At 38.2% G+C, this 24,662-nt stretch overlaps 2 protein-coding genes across 8 annotated transcripts in view; one reads left to right on the forward strand and one right to left on the reverse strand.

Annotated features, from left to right (window-relative positions):
- The first annotated feature begins 9,939 nt into the window (after positions 1-9,939).
- Positions 9,940-10,389, forward strand: LOC122751044 (myosin light polypeptide 6-like). The gene has a single exon (XM_043997964.1). It carries the CDS (start codon positions 9,940-9,942, stop codon positions 10,387-10,389), a length of 450 nt encoding a protein of 149 aa, XP_043853899.1.
- Positions 10,390-15,491: 5,102 nt separating this feature from the next.
- Positions 15,492-24,662, reverse strand: part of TBC1D4 (TBC1 domain family member 4) — a 215,230-nt gene continuing 206,059 nt past the window's right edge. For all 7 annotated transcript variants that reach the window (XM_043996158.1, XM_043996157.1, XM_043996156.1 and 4 more), the window contains 3 exons: positions 23,346-23,515; positions 21,196-21,372; positions 15,492-17,067 (listed from right to left, as the gene is read on the reverse strand). In XM_043996158.1, the coding sequence (XP_043852093.1) occupies positions 16,834-17,067; positions 21,196-21,372; positions 23,346-23,515 (581 nt within the window). In that variant the 3' untranslated portion in view covers positions 15,492-16,833. The remainder of the gene's footprint in view (positions 17,068-21,195; positions 21,373-23,345; positions 23,516-24,662) is intronic.

Genomic DNA, 24,662 nt, shown 5'->3' on the forward strand with positions numbered 1-24,662 from the left:
ATAACATAAAAACAAATACAGGACAAGAAAAACTGAAAAGAAAGAAACACTAAAAACTGGGGCAATAGGAGAAGGCTTCACAGAGAAAGTGATACCTTAATTGTGCCTTAAAGATGCAGATTCTGAGAGGTAGAGACAAAAAGGGAATCTATTCAGACATGGCAACAGGACTGTGCAAATACACCAAATGAGATGTAGATTTTCGAATTTGGGGAATAGTCAGTAGGTCAGGTGAATGGAACAGTAGGAATACCAAGGAATATGGACGCCCAATAGTGTAAAGCCTGAAATGCCAGACTTAGGGCATTTTTACTTTATCCTATAGGCAATGGAATGTAGCAAGGAATATTTTGTATTTTTTTTGGGGGGGTGAGGCAATTGGGCTTAAGTGACTTGCCCAGGGTCACACAGCTAGTAAGTGTTAAGTGTCTGAGGCTGGATTTGAACTCAGGTCATCCTGATTCCAGGGCTGGTGCTCTATCCACTGCGCCACCTAGCTGCCCCGCAAGGAATAGGGTTTTGGGGGGGTTTTGTTTTGTTTTGTTTGTGGGGCAATGGAGATTAAGTGACTTGCCCAGGGTCACACAGCTAGTAAGTGTCAAGTGTCTGAGGCCGGATTTGAACTCAGGTACTTCTGAATCCAGGGCCGGCCGCCCCCAAGGAATATTCTGAAACAAAGGAATGACGTGGTAGGACCTAGGCCTCGGGAACATTATTCGGGCAGTTTCATGGAGGATGGATTGGATACAGGAGTAACTGGAAGTAGAGAGACCAATTAGGAGACTATTATAGTAGTCCAGATGAAAGGGCCTAAATTAGATGGCAGGTATATGAGTGGGAAAATGTGAGATATAGTCAAAGTAGAATCAAGAAGACTTGTAAATCAATTAGATTGAGGGAAGAAGAGGAGAGAGTCAATGATGATTTCCGGGTTGACAAACCCAGATGATTGAAAATATGGTGATGTATAGGGGCAGCTAGGTGGTGCAGTAGATAGAGCACCAGCCCTGGATTCAGAAGGACCTAAGTTCAAATCCAGTCTCAGACATTTAACATTTACTAGCTATGTGACCCTGGGCAAGTCACTTAACCCCAATCACCTCACAAAAAAAAAGAAAGGAAGGAAGGAAGAAAGAAAATATGGTGATGCTCTCAACAGAAAAGGGGAAGTTTACAAGGGTGACAAGTTTAAGGTAAAAGATGAGTTCCATTTTGGACATGCCAAATTTGAGATATTGAAAGGATATACTACAGGCAGCTGATGATTTATGCCTAGAGGTCATTGGAAAGATTAGGGCCAGATATACAGATTTGGGAGTCATTTTGCAAAGATGTTTCTTGGACTAATGGGAACCAAGATAATATCCAAGCAAACATTAAAGGAGGAGAGAGAAGAGAGGGCACAGGTTGAGCACTCAGGAACACTCATACTCATGAGGCAGGAGAAACCAAAGGAAGATAGTATCCAGAAGGAAGGAGCTGTCAACAGCATTAAAAGCTAAAGAGAAATCAAGGAAATATGAAAAAAGGAAACCAAATTTCACAATTAAGAGATAGCTGGTAACTTGGAGAAATGAGTTTCAGTTGAATGGTAGAGCTGGATGCAAGATTACAAGGACTTTAGGACTGAGTGGGTGGTAAGGAAAAATGGCAGAAGTTCAAGAAAATTATTTCTAGTGTTTGTCAATGAAAGGAAATTAAAATGTAGGATACTGGGGCAGCTAGGTGGCGAAGTGGATAGAGCACCAGCCCTGGAGTCAGGAGGACCTGAGTTCAAATCCGGCCTCAGACACTTAACACTTATTAGCTGTGTGACCCTGGGCAAGTCAATTAACCCCAATTGCCTCAACAAATAAAACAAAAACAAAAACAACAACAAAAAATGTAGGATACTTTGAAAGGAAGGGTCAAATGGGGATTTAAAAATTAGGGAGAACTAGGCAAAGTTGTAGGAAATGGATAAAGAACCAGAAGATGATAAATGAAGGAGGGAAAGGGGAATGGGGGAAAAGATGAGACAAACTCCTGGAGAAGACAGAAATAAATGGATAGGGGCAAGGGCATACATAGGTAGAGGGATTGGACATGGCTAGGAGAAGGGCAACCTCTTTCTCAGCATCAAAAATAAAAAACAGATAAGAGAAAATGAAAAAGAAATTTGTGTTGTGGGGCAGGGAAGCAAAGAGAGCTCATAGATTGCATCTTTTTTTTTCAGTAAAGTAAGGATAAGAACATCTGCTGTGGGGAAGGGAAAATAGAGGAGGTATTCAGAACTTGAGAAGAGAAGAGGTTTGGGGAAATGTCTGAGGATAATATGATGGTCTACAAGGGAAAAATGAAGACTTTTCCATGAAGCAGTGAGGGGGCAGTTGAGATTGGACAATATGAATCTACAGTAGACATACTCTATCACTCAGAAATGAATGGACAAGGCAGGTGGGGAAGGTAATCCATGGTTGAAGATTTGATTTGGAATATGAGAAAGACAACAGGGCAAAGAAAGAAGGAAGTCATGCAGTTTATCCATATAGTCCAACTGATCAACCATAGAGTCAAGAAGTAAATGGAAAGAAGAAATTAAGGCCAGAGCAGAGACAATGGAATAAAACAGGAAGAGACTAATGGTTAGTGTCCAGACAAAAAATAAATTTGAGAGAGGGAGAAGAGATGAAAGAAAAAGGACAGGAGACTATGATCAGGGTGGCAGGGGGAGGGGGGGGTGGTCTCTGAGTTCAAGATAAGGGAGGTGGTACAGTTATAGGGGGCAGTGAAATCTAGGGTATACCCATTCTTCTGTGTGGCTAAGGTAAAGTCAAACCATAGATCACTGAGCAAGGCAATGGACTGGGAGGCTAGATCATTTGAAGGGGGCAGCAAATCGAATATTTGATGTCCCAACTATAAGGGCAAGGTCTGGAGGAGAGAAAGAATGTGGGCCGAGCACCGAACTCCTTGCCTATAAAGAATTCTTAGAGAGGAAATATTGGAAATGTTAATGGGTCAATGTTTTCTCTATCTTTACTGAATACAGAGATGAAAGTGAATTTAAACTTCAGTACCAAAGACTTAGATTTGATACAGGGGAAAATTTTTCCTAAGAGTGATTTTTCTTTGGGGGGGGGCAATTGGGGTTAAGTGACTTGCCCACGGTCACACAGTTAGTAAGTGTCAAGTGTCTGAGGCCGGATTTGAACTCAGGTACTCCTGAATCCAGGGCCGGTGCTTTATCCACTGCGCCACCTAGCTGGCCCCCTAAGAGTGAATTTATTGTTAAATTGTAAAGAGGATAACTGATCCTTTCTCCAGAGGTATTTATAAGTTGACTAAATTCTCATATATGTAACATAGTTGAGCTTCACTCCTTTGCCAGGAAGCTAAAGAATGAACTACAACATCTTTTTGGTGCCATATGATTTTTCTTTCATCATTCCAGAGAAAGACATCATCAATGAGTGCAAATAAATTGAAACAACAGTGACATCTAGTGTTAGGTTTCACAATAACAACCAACCCTGCCAACATAGAACCTGAATAAATTCCTACATACTTTAGCCAGATTAAAACTAATTAATTTTTTTTAAACCTAGATGCAAATTTGTTACAAGATCCCCCCCATACACATCTGAGTTATGTATACTTAAGGGAAAAAGAATCCCAGAATCATCAGGCTGACTGATCACTGAGCCCACTAGAGGGAACTACAAGATTACAATTTAAGTACTTGGATAGTCACAGTTTAAAGGCTAAAACCCTGCAGAATTAGCAGCTGCTTAATTAAATTTGTAACAGCCACATTGCTTATGCGTGTCTTAGGTTTTCCAGATCTGACATTAGGTACTAAGTGCAATGGCTAAGAGAAAGTCCAGCAACTGACCCAGGCAGCAAAGTTGGACAATTTGGAAAGCAAATCAAGTTTATCCTTGACAGTCTTCCTTCTGCTGCCTTTTTAATACTCTTCACCCTTGATTCCCAGGCTCCTGAGGCTGTGCATCTCCCTTGTCTCTTTCCACTTCCAAAGAAAGCCAATTATTTGCTCCAGATCTTTCCTAACCTCCATATGCTCTGTCAAAGTTTACCCAGCCACTGGAGACAAGTGCTAAGTGACTAGCTTACTAATCTGATTGACAAATTGGTTCTAAAGCATAAAGGGGGTTATTCTTCTCAGATAGGCATTGTAACAGGGACCTTCAATGATTTCACTAGGAATAAACGATGATAGTGAAAATTTCAGGCACCACAGGGGGTTGGGTTTGAGCAGAAGACCATTTTGCTGCTACACATAGTATGCCATGAAGATAATTGCATAGTGAAAGTTCTGACTCAGAAAGGGTGACTTTGGGGGGGTGTTAGAATTAATGTATATGGTTCATAATTAGAGACATACAATATCTCAGGGCAGCTAGGAAGCACAGAAGATAGAGCACTAGGATTGAAGACAGGAAGACTCAAGTTCAAATCCAGCCTCAGACACTTAATAGCTATGTGACCCTGGGAAAGTCGCTTAATCTGTCTCAGTTTCCTGAATTGTAAAGAGCACCTGTCTCTCAGGATTGTTGTGAGGATCAAGTAAGATAATTGTTAAGCACTTAGTACAATGTATAGTACATGTAAGCACTCTATAGATGGTAGCTATTATTATTAATATAAAAACCCATGCTAAACCACAAAATTAATCAATGTGTCAAAACTTTATGAAGTGTTAGGTGAAATTTTTTAACATTATGGCCTGAGATTTACAGATTAACAAAAGTGGGTCCAAAAAAAGTGGATGTCAGACAATCCAAACTGAAAGCAAAAAACCCTTGCCCATGGTCATCATTCAAATGGTTTTTACCACTGATTAATCCCTCATACCTTCTCTCTCCTGACTAATTCCACTTCTCTTTCAACTTCATCCACATCCTTATTTTAACGGGCTACTTTTTAGCTTTCCACAGGTTAGAGAATGGCTAAAGCAAATTCCACAAATGTAATGGAATAAAACTCTACCATAAGAAACAATGAATATGAAGAATTAAGAGACATATGGAAAGACATGCAAGCTGATGCAAAGTGAAATAAACTGAACCAGGAAAAAATACACAATGACCACAACAAAATAAATGAAAACAAAAAAAATCAAACTGAACACTGGAATTATAGTGACCGTGCTTGGCCACAGAAAAGAGCTGAGAAAATGTACCACACTCCCTTCTTTACTGAAGGGTATAGAACTTTGCATATCATGAGTCTCAGTTGATGTGAGAATAGCTTCTTTTCCTGTCATTTTTTATTTCTTTCGATAAGAAATGGCTCACTGTGTAGTGGAGAGGAAGGTATACGCTCAGAAATGAAGGAGACATAAAAAGAAAAGATATCAATAAAATTTGAAAATGAAAACACTTTGCTAGAATGAGTACCTTTAAGAAGTTTCCAGGTTCCCTCCAAATTCTAAGTTAGATTTCCTTTCCCTTAAGTAAATACATTTTCAACCAGGACCGTGAAGGTAGAATTGGGGAAACAGGTCATAGAAAACATGAACCCCAAGAACTGAACCACAATATAGTCTGCTTTGTAATTCCAAGGAAGCCTATAATAACTTGTGCAAGAGAGATGTGTGCAGAAGTACTTCCCTCATTTTTTCAATTTTCATAACCAGTGGGATTAGTTCCCTGGTTCAGATCCTTTGGGGAAGGATTGAATTCATGTCATTTTCAAATAGTCCTTTTGGGGAAATAGCAAACATTACAGGAAGCTTTACCTAATTAATGTCATCCAGCACTAATAATTCCATTGCTCTCGATTTGGAAAATTTCCTAAACCATATCTCAACTCAATGTTAGCAATTCCTTTTTCTCTTTCAGATGTTTCATGATGCCAATCATAACGAAGCCATATACAGCAAGTGTGAATAGAAATCTCCAACCCACTTATCTCTGCAAGATGGTTAGGATAGTCTAAGTGAAAGGCCAGGAATAACATGAAGATAAAGCACTTCATACTAATAATAATTATATTTAATAAAGTTACATTTATGACTAGTACACTGTATTACTTTGGGATGCAAGAAGCAAGGTAGGTTTTCAAGGAACTCCAATGTAGTAAACATTAAGTTCAACATATTTAATAAGATTCTTTTGCCGTTTTTGAGTAATTATTTGAAGCAGCAACATGACTAAGGAAGGGGAGTACAGTTCTGTGGTTTAGAGCCTAACAATGGCATCCAACCACCAAACAAGTCACTTACAACTCACTGTTTCATTTTCCACAACAAAAGCTTAATGTAAGCTTACAAAATTCAGGTCACACTTCCTTGAGATTATAAAATTTAGAGGTCCCCTAGTTCAAGTCTAGAAACTAGAGCAGTTAAACAACTTGCCTAGGGACACATGGGTAATAAATAACAGAATTTATAACAAGGGTAATAAATTGCATAGTAATAATAATAAATTGCACAAGATTAAAAATCAGTGCCTGACACCAAAAGCCAAGTGTTCTTTCCACAACATCACATTGCTTATTTTTTTTTTTTTGCGGGGCAATGGGGGTTAAGTGACTTGCCCAGGGTCACACAGCTAATAAGTGTCAAGTGTCTGAGGCTGGATTTGAACTCAGGTACTCCTGGATTCAGGGCTGGTGCTTTATCTACTGCACCACCTAGCTACCCCATCACATTGCTTTTAAGAAACTGTCACATTGGCAATTAAAAAATCAGATCATTAATAACTTTGGAGAGAGTAGTTCCAGTTGAGTGATAATATTGGAAGCCAACACTACCTGCCTGAGGAATAAATGAGAGAGAGAAAGCAGAAACAAGTGCTGATGACTTTTTGTAAGAGTTTAGTTTCAAGAGAAGAGAGAAATATAGGATGATATCTTGAGGGGACGGTAGGGCCTAGTAAAGATTTTTTTTTTCAGGATGGGGTTGAGTTGGGCATCTTTGAAGGCAGTAGGTAAGTAACTAGGAGATAGGAAGAGGCTGAAGATTCAAGAGAAAGTGATTATGTTGGCAATCTGCTGCGGAAGACAGGAGGGGGATCAAATCAAGGGCACTTGTAGAGTGGTATCCACTGTGCCACCTAGCTGCCCCTAGAACTAGAATTTTAATATGGGTCCTTCGACTCCAAATCTAGTCTCTTACTAGACCATACTGCCTCCCTTAGTTAACTTAAGTCTTCTCTTAATGATATCATTAAGAGTGGAATCAGATGCCCAAAGAGCTATGGGACTGTGCATACCCTTTAACCCAGTGATACCACTATAATGTCGGTATCCCAAAGAGATCATAGAAAAGGGAAAAGGACTCACATGTACAAAAATATTTATAACAGCTCTCTTTGTGGTGGCAAAGAATTGGAAATTAAGGAAATGCCTATCAATTGGGGGAATGGCTAAACAAGCTGTGGTATATTAATGTAATGGAATACTATTGTGCTATAAGAAATGATGAGAAGGCAGATTTCAGAAAAACCTGGAAAGATTTAAGCGGACTGATGCTGAATGAAATGAACAGAACCAGGGGAACATCGTACACAGTAACAGCAACATTGTGTGATGATCAACTGTGATAGACTTGGCTCTTCTCAGCAGTGCAATGATCCAAGACAATTCCAAAGAACTCATGATGGAAAATGTTCTCTACATCCAGAAAAAAGAACTGTGGATTCTGAATGCAGATTGAACCATACCATTTCTTTTTTTGTTTTTGTTTTTGTTTTTTGAGGTTTTCCCCTTGTGTTCTTTGGGGGGGGGCGGCAATGAGGGTTAAGTGACTTGCCCAGGGTCACACAGCTAATAAATGTCAAATGTCTGAGGCTGGATTTGAACTCATTCAGGTCCTCCTGAATCCAGGGCTGGTGCTTTATCCACTGTGCCACCTAGCTGTCCCCTCCCCTTGTGTTCTTATTCTTCTTTTACAACATGATTAATGCAGAAACATGTTTAGAGTGATTGTACACATATAACATATGTGTACAATCACACATATAATCAGATTGCTTTCTGTCTTAGGGATGGGGGAGGGAAGGGAAGGAGAAAAATTTGGAACTAAAACTCTTATGAAAACAAATGTTGAAAACTATCTTTACACGTAACTAGAAAATAATAAAATACTTCTATGAGAGAGAGAGAGAGAGAGAGAGAGAGAGAGAGAGAGAGAGAGAGAGAGAGAGAGAGAGAGAGAGAACGGAATCAGAAGTGGTCAGAAGTTCTACCCTCCTTGTGCTGTGGCCAATCATTTAAGCTATTTGTCAATTTGCTTCAACCCTTTAATTTCAGCACTTATTAGGCACTCATTTGTATTAGGTACCATGCTAGGGGAGAGGGGAAAAGGACAAAAAACAAAAAAGTCCCTACCCTCGAAATTTTTTTTTAACTTTCCTGAGGGAAAACAACATGCACACAGATAAGAAAATACAAAATAAAGACAGTCATTGTCTTTCAGCCCTTGAACACTAAAAATTGGGAGAATCAGGAAAAGCATTCTTAGTGATAGCCCTTAGGCTAAGCCACAAAGGGAACTTGGAGTTCCCAGAGACCTATCTGTGCAACAGATATATCAGAATGAAATCTCACTACAACCATCCACCTTTCCTTTTGTGGATTAGTACAAAAAGGCAGGAAGAAAAGCCACTTATTCCAGGTGAATGGTTTGTACACAAACAAGCTTGAACTGATTAACTTAGTGCAGTCACTACTAAATCAAAATTACTTGCTGATAATGTTTGACTATCATAAGGCAAATAGGCCTGTGTTGTAACTTACAAATCACAGCTATTTAATCGCTGTGTTACAATTGAAGGGATCTTAGAGGATATCTATAAAATGAAGGGGTTAGAATATAGGATAGATCACTAAGGTTTCTTCTAGTTACTGAGGCAAAGGAGTACAGTCCAGGTTAACTAGGATGTATCACAGATTTAAAAGCCAGAAAGGAACCCAGAGACTATCTGGTCTGACTCCATCCTTTTACAGATGCTGAGGAGTTTATGAATGTGAATGGTTTGAGATAAGGCCATAAATAGAGACTGCAGCCAAACTATGCCAGGCCTTAAATTCCAAGCTAAGAAGTTTTTCATTGGCAATAGAAAGCTATTGAAGATTTTTGAACAAGGGAACAATATTGTCAGGACTTTTGAATCAAATCTCACCTCAAATACTTTCTACTGTGATCATGGGCAAGGTAGGGCCTTAATTTCATCTGTAAAAGGCAGACCCTACAAGTAAATCATTTTCCAAAACTCAAAGCACTTGAAAATATGAGTTGCTACGTATTGTGCATTAGAAAAAGTATTTCTGAAGATGGGTGAAGCAAGAATTGGAATAGAGAATGACTGACTGGTAACAAGAACAGTTCGGAGTCTATGACATTAATCCAAGTCACAGAAGTAGAAGAGACCTGAGGGATCATTAACATTAAGTCCATCATTTTAGAGGATGAGGAAAAGTGAAGGCCAGAGAGATCAAGTGATTGTCTAGTCATACAACTAGTTAGTGGTGGGTGTGAAACTAAAATTGGTCTCCCAATTCCCAGTTCAGTGCCCTTCAATTTAATTAAATAAACAATGATTAAGCCTACTGTGTGCCAGGCATCATGCTAAGTGCTGAGGATAAAAAGGCAGACAGAAAGGAAGGAAGGAAGGAAGGAAGGAAGGAAGGGAGGAAGGGAGGAAGGGAGGAAGGGAGGAAGGGAGGAAGGGAGGAAGGGAGGAAGGGAGGAAGGGAGGAAGGGAGGAAGGGAGGAAGGGAGGAAGGGAGGGAGGAAGGAAGGAAGGGAGGAAGGAAGGAAGGAAGGAAGGAAGGAAGGAAGGAAGGAAGGAAGGAAGGAAGGAAGGAAGGAAGGAAGGAAGGAAGGAAGGAAGGAAGGAAGGAAGGAAGGAAGAGATGGAGCCATTATATACAGCAGAAGCAGCAGCAGAGGTGGCAGCAGCAACAGCACTAGGAATGAGCTGCGTGGCCAAAATGTGTGACTTCACAGAGGATCAGACAGCTGAGTTCAAGGAGGCCTTCCAGCTGACCACACGGGATGGAAAGATCTTATACAGTCAGTGTGGACACGTGATGTGGGCCCTGGACCAGAACTCCACCAATGTTGAGGTGCTCAAGGTCTTAGGGAATTCCAAGAGCGATGAGATGAATGTGAAGGTGCTGGACTTTGAACACTTTCTGCCAATGCTGCAGACCGTAGCAAAGAATAAGGACCAGGGCACATATGAAGACTATGTAGAGGGGCTTCGGGTGATTGATAAGGAAGGGAATAGCACAGCCTTGGGGGATGAAATATGGCATGTCCTCATCACTCTGGGTGAGAAGATGACACAGGAAGAAGTGGAAGTGTTGGTGGCAGGGCATGAGGACAGCAACAGTTGTATCAACTATGAAGAGCTAGTCCGGATGGTGCTGAATGGCTGAGAACAAAAGAATCCCTTTCCACAAAGAATCCCCTAACTTTCTCAGTGTGAAAATGATCCTCTTGCCCCCTGAAGCAACTAACTACGTTGTCAGGGTTACCAACATCCTTCCTTCCAAACCCTATCACATATCCTCTTTGGTTTACCTGCTCTCTGCTTTCACCAAATAAACTTGCTACCTGCTCCTAAAAAAAAAAAAAAAAGGAAGGAAGAGTCCCTACTCATAAGGAGTTGACATCTACATTGCTACTAAACCAGGTTAGTACATTTTCAAAATGTATATGCTTTTTATAGTCTTTTTATATAGACTTTTAAAAATGTATACTATCTTTTAAAATTTATTTTATTATTATTTTTTGCGGGGCAGTGGGGGTTAAGTGACTTGCCCAGGGTCACACAGCTAGTAAATGTCAAGTGTCTGAGGTCGTATTTGAACTCAGGTCCTCCTGAATCCAGGGCCAGTGCTTTATCTACTGCACCACCTAGCTGCCCTATACTGTCATTTTTTTAAAAACCGTATATAAGATATTTGAAGTGAGCTATCTTTTCCCTAAATAATTTCCTAATAATAAGTAGGGCATTTAGGGAATGGAGGAAGAATGAGAAATATTAATTCTTTCAGGCCATTGGGACATCATTTATTGCCCTGTGATATTACATTAAAAGTTGGTGATCATTATAAATAGAGTTAATGGGACCTCATGAATATTCTAAGCACCTAATATAGTAGGAACAGTAATTAGGTAGCATGAAGAATAGGACATGCTAGGAGAAACAGTAGAACAGTATGTTGAAAAAATTTAATAAACCTAAGTATACATGTCAAAATATCAATTACCTCAATTTCATTTTGCATAAACCTTCTGAGACTTTTACATGAACAGAGTAGAAGTTGTATGTTTAATTGAAATGATCATTTCTGAATAACATCATGAATAGCATTTATGAATTCATAATTCTTGTAAAATTGAGAAGAAAAGTAACATGGGTGTATAAAATAAACTTTATATAGGAATGAACAATGTTTGAGCAATACAATCAGAAACAACTTTAGTATTTGCTAAAAATAGCATGCATTTTTAGGATAGGTACTGGAACTGTGACTTCACAAGTATAGGGTACTCTCTGGATGAGGACATTCCCACTGACAATACAGGTTAGCGCCCTCTCTGCAACGTATAAAGTTGCCTAGAGCAGGACTTCTTAAACTTTTTCCACTTGCGACTACTTTTCACCTGAGAAATTTTTTCTTGACCCAATATATAGGTATATAAAGTAGGTAGACATAATCTTTTACTGTTGCCAAATTTTTCCTGACCCCCCCCCTCCCGCCACATTGTTACACAACCCAACATGGGGAATCAATCCACAGTTAAGAAACTTTGGCTTACAAAAGCTGGGGAACTATTTTTACAGCCAATGTTTCTGATAAAGGCCTCATTTCTCAAATATCTAGAGAACTGAATCAAATTTATAAAAATAGAAGTTATTCCCCAATTGAGAAATGGTCAAAGGATATGAACAGGCAGTTTTCAGATGAAAAAATCAAAGCTATCTATTGCCTTATGAAGAAATGTTCTAAATCACTACTCATTAGAAAAATGCAAATTAAAACTACTCTGAGGTACCACCTCACACATATCAGATTGGCTAATATGACAAAAAAAGGAAAATGATAAATGTTGGAGAAGTTGTGGGAAAATTGGAAAACTAATGCACTGTGAACTGATCCAACCATTCTGGACAGCAGTTTGGAACCACGCCCAAAAGGATATAACTGTCCATACCCTTTGACCCAGCAACACCACTACTAGCTCTATATCCTAAAGAGATCATTAAAAAGGGAAAATGACCCACTTGTACAAAATATTTATAGCTGCTCTTTTTGTGATGGCAAAGAATTGGAAATTGAGGGAATGTCCATCAATTGAGGAATGGCTAAACAAGATGTGGTATATGAATAGAATGGAATACTGGTGTGCTGTAAGAAATGATAAGCAAGATGGATTTCAGAAAAAAACTGTAAAGATTTACATGAATTAATGCTGAGTGAAATGAGCAGAACCAAGAGAACATTGTACACAGTATCAACAATATTTTGTGATGATCAGTTGTGATAGACTTAACTCTTCTCAGCAATACAATGATCTAAGACAATGTCAGAAGACTTATGGTGGAAAATGCTCTTCACTTTCAGAAAAAGAACTGTAGAGTCTAAATGCAGATTGAAACATACTATTTTCACTTTTGTTGTTGCTTTTTTGCTGTTTCTTCTTTCTTGCATTTTTCTCTTTTGTTGTGATTTTTCTCTTACAACATCACTAATGTGCAAATATGTAAAAAAAAAAAAAAAAGCAGCGGCTTTGGCCTAGAGCACTAACAGGTTAAGTGACTTGCTGATGATCCCCAAACCAATGTGTGTCAGAGGTCTTTCTGGGTCTCCATTATGCTGTGCTCCTCATACATTTTTTTTTTTTTTTGCTGGGCAATGAGGGTTAAGTGACTTGCCCAGTGTCACACAGCTAGTAAGTGTCTGAGGCCGGATTTGAACTCAGGTACTCCTGAATCCAGAGCTGGTGCTTTACCACTGCACCATCTAGCTGCCCTGCTCCCCATACATTATTTATTTATTTATTTATTTTATTTTATTTTTTGCGGGGCAATGAGGGTTAAGTGACTTGTCCAGGGTCACACAGCTAGTGTCAAGTGTCTGAGGCTGGATTTGAACTTGGGTCCTCCTAACTCCAGGGCCAGTGCTTTATCCACTGCACCACCTAGCTGCCCCACTCCTCATACATTTTTAAGAAAAGTATATTAAGCACTAACTTTGGGTCTTTTTCCTGGAAGGCTCTGTTCTATAAACCAGGATGATTCAGAACCAGTCTACTCCATTCATTATGGTACTCACCTTCACCAGATACCATATTTAAAAACCAAACAAATCATATGGTTATCAGCCACAAAACAAGCTGGTTGTGACCCAATCTGCTTTACCTACCACATAGAAATATGATACATAAATAGTTGACATATGTTTATCAATTTTCAGCTTGAAAATGCTTTACATAAATTATTTCACTTTATCTTCACAATTCTGCAGAAGCAGTATAGTTGACAGTGTCATCCCCATTTTAGAGACGAGGGAAATGAACTACAAAGAACTGTTAAGACTTTCTTGAAATGACACAGTCCATTTGTGTCAGACTTACTACTTGAACCCAGATCATAAGTGTATGTTTTCTGACATATCCCAGGTGCCTGATGGTACAAGTGCCTGCTTTTAGAGGAAGAAGAAAATTGTATCCTAATTTTATTATGCTTCCACAAAGAAAAGCAAATTTTCAGGATTAGCTGCTTTCAAAGTAAAAATGAAAAGTACATTTCAAATCTGTTAAAGGATCCCATCTGAGTTTTTGCACATGGTTTAATACATATGGTAAATGAAATGTTCATCCTCTAAAAAATATGCCCTTTCTGGGGCTGTCTCTACAGCAGGAATCAGTCATCACCTCCCCATGGTAAAGTTAAACAATATCCACAGAAGCTACTGGAAAGCCTACAATACAGGCAGGGTCTTAGCATAAAAAGGAGAGGAAGGCTGCATGTAACAAAACAGGTTGGAAAAAATAGAGGTAGGAACAAGGGGCTGAACCAGTTTGTGCAACTCCAAGACTCAGGGCTCTTCCCCGTGCAGCCAACTCCTGGCTGGTTTATTCCTACTCCATATGCCTTATTACTGGATATGGTATTACACAGTTAAAGCCTTTAGTTCCAGAAATTTATAGAAAAGGAACAGCACATTTTTATTAAAATGATGAATGTTTGACAATTTTCTGAAAGAGACATGTTACAAAAACACATCATGTATTATTACTAACAGCAGATTTGACATTCAAGCCTTGATTACCCAGAAGCTGATTGAATTTGAGAATCATCCAGGCTCCCTCCTTTTCTGCTGCTCTGTAAGTTTGATCAATTCATTCTTCTCTTTTGTATTTCAGTATAGAGGTTTGGGAAAATGGAAGAAGTTAAGCCTAAACCAGTTCAAGTGGTTGGTTCCCTTTTAAAACTTTTTTTGTTTCTTTTGCTTTTTTATCAATTATGCTTCAGCCTGCATTGTGATGGATAACTGGCAATAAACTATGTTGATTTTAAGTAGCAAATTCCTTCCTTGGATTCCTTTGGACAGGTTTTGACCATGAACTCCCCCACCCCAAGATGAAAAACAGATCCAACAGGCCATGGAAAGAAACTGCAGCAATGCATTTATTGGAAATTAATCAGACATTACATTAACTTGATGGAGATGAAACAAAGGGCAAAGAACAACTGGTGCAACCTAAAAATCACAAAGAGAAAAAGATATCCATTTTTGAAGAGAATCTGAGTCACTTTAATCTCTGAACACTATACTGACTACCGCTCCCAAGGACTCTCTCTCTTATAGTCATGTTCACTAAAATTCATGTTAAACAAAACCACAAAGCAGCCTTCTCCTTAGCTTACTTAGGTTTAATTCAGCACAGTCAAAATAGGATGCTCCATGTCTATACTTGTTAGATAAATCCTGGTACCAGAGCATAACAAAAATATATGTAGTCTATCAATGTATTTATTAAATTCAAAATAGGAAGAAAACCTCTCTGCTGCCAGAGAAATCATTCCTCACCAGTAGAATATTCTATAGGAACCAATCAGTTGGTTGCCCAGATTTCATGAGATACCCAGACTTTCCATCTAATGAAAGAGAACTTTAACCTACATAACTTTATTGATAAGACTTTTTCTTCAGAAACACAAAAACAATGTCATTTTTACAGCACCGGTACTACTGTAATCGGCTTCATGACAATAAAGCACAAACAAGGTTCAGAGGTGGGTGGGTTTCGGCACTTTTCTCTCTTAGTATTCTACTGTCCATTGCAAGGTAAACATCTCACACAAGACAAAGTCCAGGCAATGAGTTAGCAATTACATAAAAGTATTTTAAAAAACAGAGATGCTAAGTACTGCTGAAAAGCAAAAATTGCTTCATCATTTACTTTACTGAGTCTCCTTTTGTAGATGCTATTTAAGAAATGATTCTTTATATGGAAGTGTGTGTGTGTGTGTGTGTGTGTGTGTGTGTGTGTGTGTGTGTGTGTGCAATTGAAGACTAATTTCTTTCCTTCCACTTATTTGATATATGACTGAAGATCTAAGTAATTTATATGGGCAGGGATAAAATGTGGGGAGTCAGAATTTAGAATGCTAGTCCTAGGATGGACATGAGGCTACATTTTCCATTCTCCGTTAAGAAATTTTTTAAAAGAAGTTTGTCCTAATTCAGTTCACAGTTTTGCTCAATTTTACATGGAAAAAGTAAGAAGATCATAGTCTATTAATTTTGTTAATTGCAGAAAAGAAATACCATACTATTACAACTGGCAGAGAAAATCTGAATTTCCTTCTTCTCAGACCTTCTTCAAAACAATTAGAATAAAAATTGGAATTTTGAAATGTGTTTGGAGAGAAAGAAAGTAAATCCTTGTTATTGACTGTGTTTACATAGCACCAAGTAAAGGGGAAGTTCACAATTACTGGGTTACTTTGAGCAACAAATGTAGACAGGCTAAACAGTTAAGGTTCTAAAGTGGATGCTATTTTGTGGCCTGACTGACCCAGCTTGGCTGTCAACATTGGTCCAGTTAACCATATAATTACAAACTCCTCCCCTTACCTTGGGCATTCCAGGCACAGCATCTTTGTATTCAATTTAGCTACAATGCTAAAAAATGATGCCTACCCCAAGCGAACATGCATGTGGAAGGAACATGCTAAATAAAGATGGCACAATAACAGACAGGGATGGATATGTACCACATTCCCTGAAAAGTCACATGAAAGTGACTGTCAGTCACAGTCATAATCCTCCCATATACAAGTCAATAGAATTTATGACAAGCACATATGCATTTGCACAGATTTTCCACAAAAAAAGAAAGTGAAACATGCTGTTCTTTGGAGAAAAATACATTCATTTCTTCAAGTATTATTCAATATATAAAGATTCAGTATCTTTATTTTACTACAAAGACAAAAAATATTTCACATGTGTGAAGGGAAGTTTTGCTTTTTTCTTCCCCTTGGTGAAGTTTACATTTTTAAAAATATGCTCTCTATATTATCTACTTATCTTATCTGAAAGCATGAATCTTTTTTTTAATTTCCCTATATGTCTATGTACACAATCAATAAGAGCAACAAAAAGACCCAGCATGAATGCTTTTAATAGTTTGGGATTTGCATATTGGGATTAAAGCCCACTTGATACTATTGGAGATTCCAAACTAGTTTTAGGTGATTCCATTCCACTGAGTCTCCCGAGACTGTCTAGCAGCAGGCACGTGACTCCTTTCCTTCAGTATCTTTATCTGCACTGCCTGCTAAGGTGGCACTTCTTAAATTATGGCTTATTTCCTGTTCTTGCTTTATTATTTGGGTTACAGTTTACTTCCCTCAACAGCAGTTCACAGTTAGCCAGGGCATCTGCTGGCAAGTGCTTCCTGATTTGTTCCACGGTCTTTTGGTAGGTCAATTTCTCCTGTTCCAGAGATCGGATTAAGGACTTCATTTTGGTCTCTCGAGTCAAAAGATTTTCAAGGCTGGATTCTAAGCTCTGGATTTTCGCATGAGCCACCTGTTTTAAAATTACATACATATATTATGTAAACGTGTATATACATTGTAATATGCTGTACGTATCAAGTTTAAATTTGTTCTATATGAGTTACATTTTGAAGAACTCTTGATATTTAATTTGATCACTGACAATGCTATACTAAAGATTAGTGGAAATCCAGCAGTTCAATAGCTAAAGAAGTAAAAATATCCAGAGACAACCAGAATCCAGAATCCGGACCAGAATCCAGTCCCCTTGATGGCATCTTAACACTCAACGAAGACAAGATTTCAAGGATTCTAAATGAACATTTTTGGTTTTTGTTTTTCCTTCTGTTACTGTATACATCATCTGTAATATGTATTTTCCTTTTCCTATATTGTTATCAGTATATTGTTTGTTAGCATAGGTTATGATATTCTGTTATTTTTTTATTTATTGTTTATTATTTATTGTTCCATCAAGGAAACACCCCATGTTTCTTGACGAAACAAAGGGGGGAATGTAAAGAATTAATTGTTATTTGAGGGGGTTTTTTTGTTTGTTTGTTTGTTTTAGTTAGGCAATTGGGGTTAAGTGACTTGCCCAGGGTCACACAGCTAATAAGTGTTAAGTGTCTGAGGCTGGATTTGAACTCAGGTACTCCTGACTCCAGGGCCGGTGCTCTATCCACTGTGCCATCTAGCTGCCCCTATTTGAGCTTTTTATGACCCCATCTTTTGGCTAGAATTTTTTAAACCCCAGCACGTGCACCAGCCTGGGGCTCAGGCACCGCACCTCCACAAACAGCACGGTGCTCCACCCACTGGTTGTAGCCGTTGCCATGGTACTGGCACCTCATGTCATCACCACTCACCAACGCCTACATGGGCTTGGCAAAATTATAATGACTGGAAGCCCAGTGAGGACAGTCATGTGACTGTCAGTCAGGGCTACCAGCCAATTGGCTCGGGGCTGTGCGTGGTCAGCCTGGGGTCTGCTGGGAAGGAGAAGGGAGGAGTTTCACCATTCTAGCTTGAAGCTGGAAAATGACAGGATGCAGCCCTGTGTTCTCAGCTGATCCCTGGGCAGTGGTGTTATTTATTCAGGTTGTATCATTTCCCTTCCCCAATTTTTTTTCCTTTCCCTTAATTCTACTGATCTTGCTTGTGTTTTTAAGTTCGTTCTTGTTAATAAACCCTGTTCTGTTTTTGAGGGAGGCAATTGGTCTCCTTCTTTGACCCAATATTGTGGCAAGTCGCCTAGCTAACACTTCCCAATTAAAATTTGGCCCCTACAACATATATGTATACACACATATTTTAAATTTCTATTCTAAGTGATACTGACACTTAGCATCACAGAATGTTAAAACTGGAAAAAGACTCAGAAATCATCTAGTACAACCCATTCATTTTGTAAGGTAATTTCATCAAGGAACCAAATCTTAAACTCATTATTATGTTTAATGCCTCTATGAAATACTACACGTCTGGGGCTTTAGAACCAGAAGTCCTGAATGCTGAAGAGTTCAAGAGTCTGTAGAGGATTTACACCTGAGAAACAAACAAAAAAGTTTGAAGCCTCTAGGAGCCAGAAGTACTAAAAGCCCAGTAGCCCTGATGCATGAGAACCAACAGAGACAGGGAGCCAAGAGCATGTTCTATGTCCCTTCTCAATATGACTCATTTCCTATCATTTTGGTATAAGAAGTCCAAGTTGGTTCTAAAGGTGAGGTTCAGTCTAACTGTGGAGATTCAATCATCAGGTACTATCCAACCTAAATGTCCAACTAAATTGCCCTGCTGGCTCAGTCCCTTCTTTCACAGTGTTTGGAAGAAAACATACTGACACAATAGATCAGAGAACCCAGAAGGATGTGGACATGTATAAACTTGGACTTTTCCCATGCTATGGCTCGCAATTCCAGCCTCTTTCACCCACAATCCTTTGAGAAAATCTCTTTCCCCTGCTCTCTCACAGCCATCCACTTAAGCCATATTCTTTATCAGTCCCTATCCTGTTCTACCTTCCTCTTTAACTTATTTTATTGTTGACAAATTTTCCTACCATTTCCCACTTCCTCCCAAAGATTTTACATTCGCAATAACCTGACTTTCTCCAGAAAAGATTGCAAATATGGCTACCCCTCCAGTGCTGACTACAGGACAGGCAAGTAGCCTAATGAAGCAACATGGCATCCTGACAGGGAGACAGGAAACAACAAGTGCCAGGCAAGTCAAAACACAATCATTGCCCCTTCCCTCAGATCCTGATATGCTTACCCTAATATCCTGAACCTAAGAACCTTGGGAAGAGCAGTATCCCTCAGACCTCTAGTTCTGTTTCCAACCCAGGATTATCACCCATCACTAAGGGGAGCAATCACTGTGGAAAAGGGGTCACCTTCTTCATCAAATAATGACTAATTTTCACCTACTGACAGATAAGGCCAAGAGCCCTGGGAGCAACAGGATCTGCAAACCAGTGGTCCTGCTTCCAACTAGTCCAGCACCTTAAGCCAACATACAGGAAAACAACTGCCATGGATTTCAACCTGGAACTACTTGTGCAGGACTACTGCAGCCCCTGCAGCAACCAAGGCTCCAGAAGACACAAAAAGCCACGTTCTTGACACCCAAGTCCTTGACAATGTCCAATGTCTAAACTTCAGAACAGGATACGATATGATAGGATCAATGGGAAGGCATCAGAGAAAATACCTCACCATCTATTTCGCTGTCACATCTAAAGATCATGTGTCGTTTCCCCTGTGCAGAAGCTCCTTGGGGATAGAGACTGTCTTGACTTTTCTATTTGTGTCCCCAAGAGCTTACTTAGCACAGTGCTCTTCTATATCATAAATGCTTTTTTATTCACTCACTCATTTACTTTGCCGCTGTGTAGGTACCTTTTCCAGCACCTTCCACCAAACCCTACCTCTATTTCTGGAATCATGTCCAAATCAACTTTGATTATTCTGATTCTTAACCAGAACCAGATTGTTTTAATAATAACTGCTTTAGAATATAGTTTGAGATTGAGCACAACTAGGTCGCCTTCATTCCCATTTCTTTCCATTATTGTTCTTGATATTTATTATCTTTTTCCCCCTCCATGTGATTTTCATTATTATTTTTTTCTAATTCTATAAAGCAATTCTTCGGTAAGGCAGCTAGGTGGCACAGTAGAGATAGTGCCTGGCCTGGAGTCAGGAGGACTCATCATCATGAGTTCAAATCTGGCCTCAGACACTAGATCTGTATAACCCCAAGCAAGTCACTTAACCCTGTTTGCTTCAATTTCCTCATCTATAAAATGAGCTGGAGAAGGAAATGGCAAACCCCTTCAGTATCATAGCCAAGAAAACTCCAAATGGAATCACAAAGAGTTAGACACGACTGAAAAGTGTCTGAACAACAACATTAAAATTCACTGGTGATTTGATTGGTATTGAATTAAATAAGCAAATTAATTTAGGTCATTTTATGACCTGATGTCATTTTTGTTATATTGGCTAATCCTAGCCATGAGCAATGAATATTTTTCCAATTATTTAGGTTCAATTTTATAAAAAGGTATTTGTAATTGTATTTATAATCATTCTTATGTATATCTTAGAAAGTAGATTCCCAAGTATTTAACATATTCTATAGTGGTTTTAAATGAAATTTCTTTTTAATCTCTTCTTTCTAGGCTTAACTGGTTTTATGTTGTGTTGTTAATGATGGTTTCTTATGGATTTATTTTCTATCTTATACATTTGCTAAAGTTATTGTTTCAATTAATTTTGGTTTATTCTTAAAGGTTATTTTATACCATCTAACATTTACAAAAGTGGTCATTTTGTTTATTCTTTATCTCTGCTTAGTCCCTTAATTTATTTTTCATACTTATTGATTTAGCAAGCATTTTTAGTGCTATGACAAAATGATATGGTGACAACAAATATCCTTGTTTCACTTCTGATTTTATTGGAAAGTATTCTAGTTTAACTTGTTACAAATACTAGTAGTAAAAGAGGATGAAATATTATGGAGAAGACAGGAGGTAATAAGATCAAGTGCATATACAGAAGGGTTAGCCTTGGCAAGCACAATGGCCACTTCTTTGCACATAGAGTAGGCTCTAAATAAATGATTGTTAAATTCATCTTTATCTGTTTACCTGTAATTTTTCCAATAAGTCCATGTTCTGTCTCTTCAGCTGGTTATTAGCCTTCTCTAGCTTTTCCAGGGGCTCACTCTCATCACAGGAATGGGTGGACTCCTGTAGTTCATCTTGTAGCACATGGTATTCAACCTCATATGCATGAAGCTGTTTAGAAATGTCCATCTCAAAAACCTGTGATAAAATGACTGGGAGTTAACATTGGTTACATGTTATGGACTTCATATAGTTCATAAAATTTAGAGATAGTATAACTGGGAATCAATCCACCAAAGTACACTCAAGACTTTTAGAAATATAAGTACAAATTGCAATTAAAATATAATTTGTGGGGCAGCTAGGTGGCACAGTGGATAAAGCACCGGCCCTGGATTCAGGAGTACCTCAGTTCAAATCCAGCCTCAGACACTTGACACTTACTAGCTGTGTGACTCTGGTCAAGTCACTTAACCCCCACTGCCCTGCCCCCCCAAAAAATACATATAAAATTTGTAACTATTTCTTTTCAATTACAATGAAAGAAACAAAAATGCAAAGAATTGGAGGAACAATAATTGTTCATGGTTGAGCTATGCCAACATAATAAAAATGGCATTAGTACCCAAAATAATTTAAATTTAGTACTATACTACTCAAATTACCAAAAGGGAATTTCACAGAGTTAAACAAAAGAATAACAAAAGTCATTTGGAGGAATAAAACATCTAAAATCTCAAAGAAAATAATGAAAAAGTGGGAATAAAAAGTAGGAATTGTCTCCCTCCCAAATGTTAGGTGATTCAGCCCATTGTTTACTTCTTCTCTATGACTCAGCTCTATCATAGTGTTGGCTTCTGCTCACAGTGTTTCTTGCCAGGGAATACCTGGCCTCATGGTTCCTCACCTTCCATAGGTAAACAGTTTTCCCTAGCACTGTCACTGTCAAGACTCATTATCACTTTGTTCCCAGACTCTAATCACTGAAAATCAAGCTTTTTCTCTGTAGAGGACTTCACCATAATCTATCTATTGACCCAAATGGGTTTATAGACACTTGACTATATATTCAGTTAGGGTGACCTATGCCTTGCCTCTGTCTAGCTATCCTTATATCCCTAACGGGGTAAACTTTAAGGTGTGTCCTTCCCAAAAGGACCACACTCATGGTCCTTAAACCATCTTAATTGGGCTCTATGGTTCAGTTTCATGAAGTATACATTATGCAAATTACACATGCAGAAAATTTATCCTAATAAACTCTGCAGCCCCCAAATTATGGTGGTTTTTTATACACATGGGGGTACATAAAATTCTATATCATGATATATTACATCTATGTGTAATCCTTAATGCGTCAATGTGTGATCTATTTGTATTTTTCCCTCCGGGCTATGGCCATGAATCCATCATCCAAGACACTTAATAGTGTTACATTTGGGGCTTCTGAATCCATGAGAGCCAAAGTAATTTCCTAGCATCCTCAATGTAGCAGAAAGCACGCTAGATAACTCTGAGAGTGATTTCTAGCTCTAAAACTATAATTTGCTTGTAATATGGGTTAGAAATATAACCTAACTTTTCTACAACACTTGCTAAACTATAACCAAGGTGACAGTTAAGAAATTCTGAGGGAAAGAACCCTGGGGGAGGGAGGAGTTAGACAAGTAGAGAAAGGGCTTCCTCCAAGAGTCAACAGTTTTAAGAAAAGCAGAAATTCAACTGACAAGTTTTCTTGTGCCTTGAATGGGTGGCAACAGGAGTATATGCCCCCTGGATTACTCTCACTTCAGATCAAAGCTAAGACTTATTATATAATTATTATAAGAAACTGTTTAAATAATTATCTAGGTTCTATAATCTTATAGATCAGCAGCAGGGAAGCTGTTATACAAATTACCAACTTGTATTTTTCTAGAGTTAGGAAGACCCTTGTTCAAATGCCACCTCTGACACATACTGATTTTATGACCCTACAGAAACCATTTAATCTATCAATGTCCCATTCAACCATTTTAAAGCTCTAATTTATAAAAGAGTTGCTGATCTTCATTCATGTATTAATAGTAGCGCTAGTTAACTTTCTCATTGGGAATTCTCAACATAAATGAACTCACAAGTCTAGTTATTTGTTTTTAAATCCTGCTGTCAGGTTTTTTATTACATCTTACCTGGGTAATTATTTTCTCCATTTCAGATGTATTCATATCTGGTATTGTGTTTTTAAGAAATTCCACAATATTTTCAAAATTTTCACATTCCATTATAAGGGCTTCTTGGCTGCTTAGTAGACTGAGGGCCACCTTAAATATAACATCAGTTCCCTGAAGAAAGATAATATCTAAAAAAAACCAAAAAAATCATTTTAATTAGATCTTTTAATGGTGATAAGACTAATGCTCTCTGGTAAAATGCCATTTGATATTATCACAGCAGATAGGCCAAGGAATACTTCAAATTTTTCTTTTTCTTAAAGAAGTTGCACTGTTAATTTATGGGAACTAAGCAAGGATTTTTCAAAATGACTTAGGTTTTTGGGTTTTTGTTTTTTCGGGGCGGGGGGAGCAATGAGGGTTAAGTGACTTGCCCAGGGTCACACAGCTAGTAAGTGTCATGTGTCTGAAGCTGGATTTGAACTCGGGTCCTCCTGAATCCACCGAGCCACCTAGCTCCCTCCAAAATGACAGGTTTAAATGCTTCTGAATTTTTTATTTAACTCTGGAAAGCAAATATTTTCATTTTAATCTGGCCCAGTAAAACGTGTTGATAAAGCCACAATAAAAATCCAAATTCTATACACATTTGCATATACCTATATCTCTGTGTGTACATATTTACTTACAAATCTATACATATTTTAAAAACATAAATACCCAAAATCAATGCAACTCACTGGAAAGAAGGAAAGGCACTCAATAACATCTGAAGGTATTTTTCTTCACAGCAGGAAATATGAAAAGTAATATGATCAGTTACAACTAAACCATTATCACCATTATTTTTTTTTAAAAATGAACTAGACAAATAATTTACTACACTGACATCACAGTGGGAAATTAGAAAAGGAACTTTCCCTTCCTATTAATAAAGATAATGACATGCTAAATAGGAGAATAAAGAAAAGTAAATATCACCTCATGTAACACAGGAAACATGATGGGAATAAAACAGCCAGTTTATCATTCAATATAACAACAACAACTTAATTTGAGGTAGTGTTTTAAGATTCACAAAATGTTTTCTCCACAATGCCCCCAAGCCACAGGTAATACAAGTACTATTATCTCTCACTTACACATGAGAATACTGAGTCAGAGAAAAGTGACTTGCTCAAGGTCATATAGCTAGTTAATGAAAAAGCCAAGATTCTAAATCATTTCATAGTTAATAGTTTTCCTTTCCATTAACTTATACATTTTATTATTATCTCATTATGATGACTGAGTAAATAGTCTCCTTGCTCTAATCTACAACTCTGTCCTAATGGA

This window comes from Dromiciops gliroides, chromosome 3 (assembly GCF_019393635.1).
Source record: "Dromiciops gliroides isolate mDroGli1 chromosome 3, mDroGli1.pri, whole genome shotgun sequence".
NCBI classification, from domain to species: domain Eukaryota; kingdom Metazoa; phylum Chordata; class Mammalia; order Microbiotheria; family Microbiotheriidae; genus Dromiciops; species Dromiciops gliroides.

Coding starts and splice junctions, on each gene's coding strand:
- LOC122751044 (XM_043997964.1), top strand. CDS start 9,940: ATGTGTGACTTCACAGAGGATCAGACAGCTGAGTTCAAGGAGGCCTTC.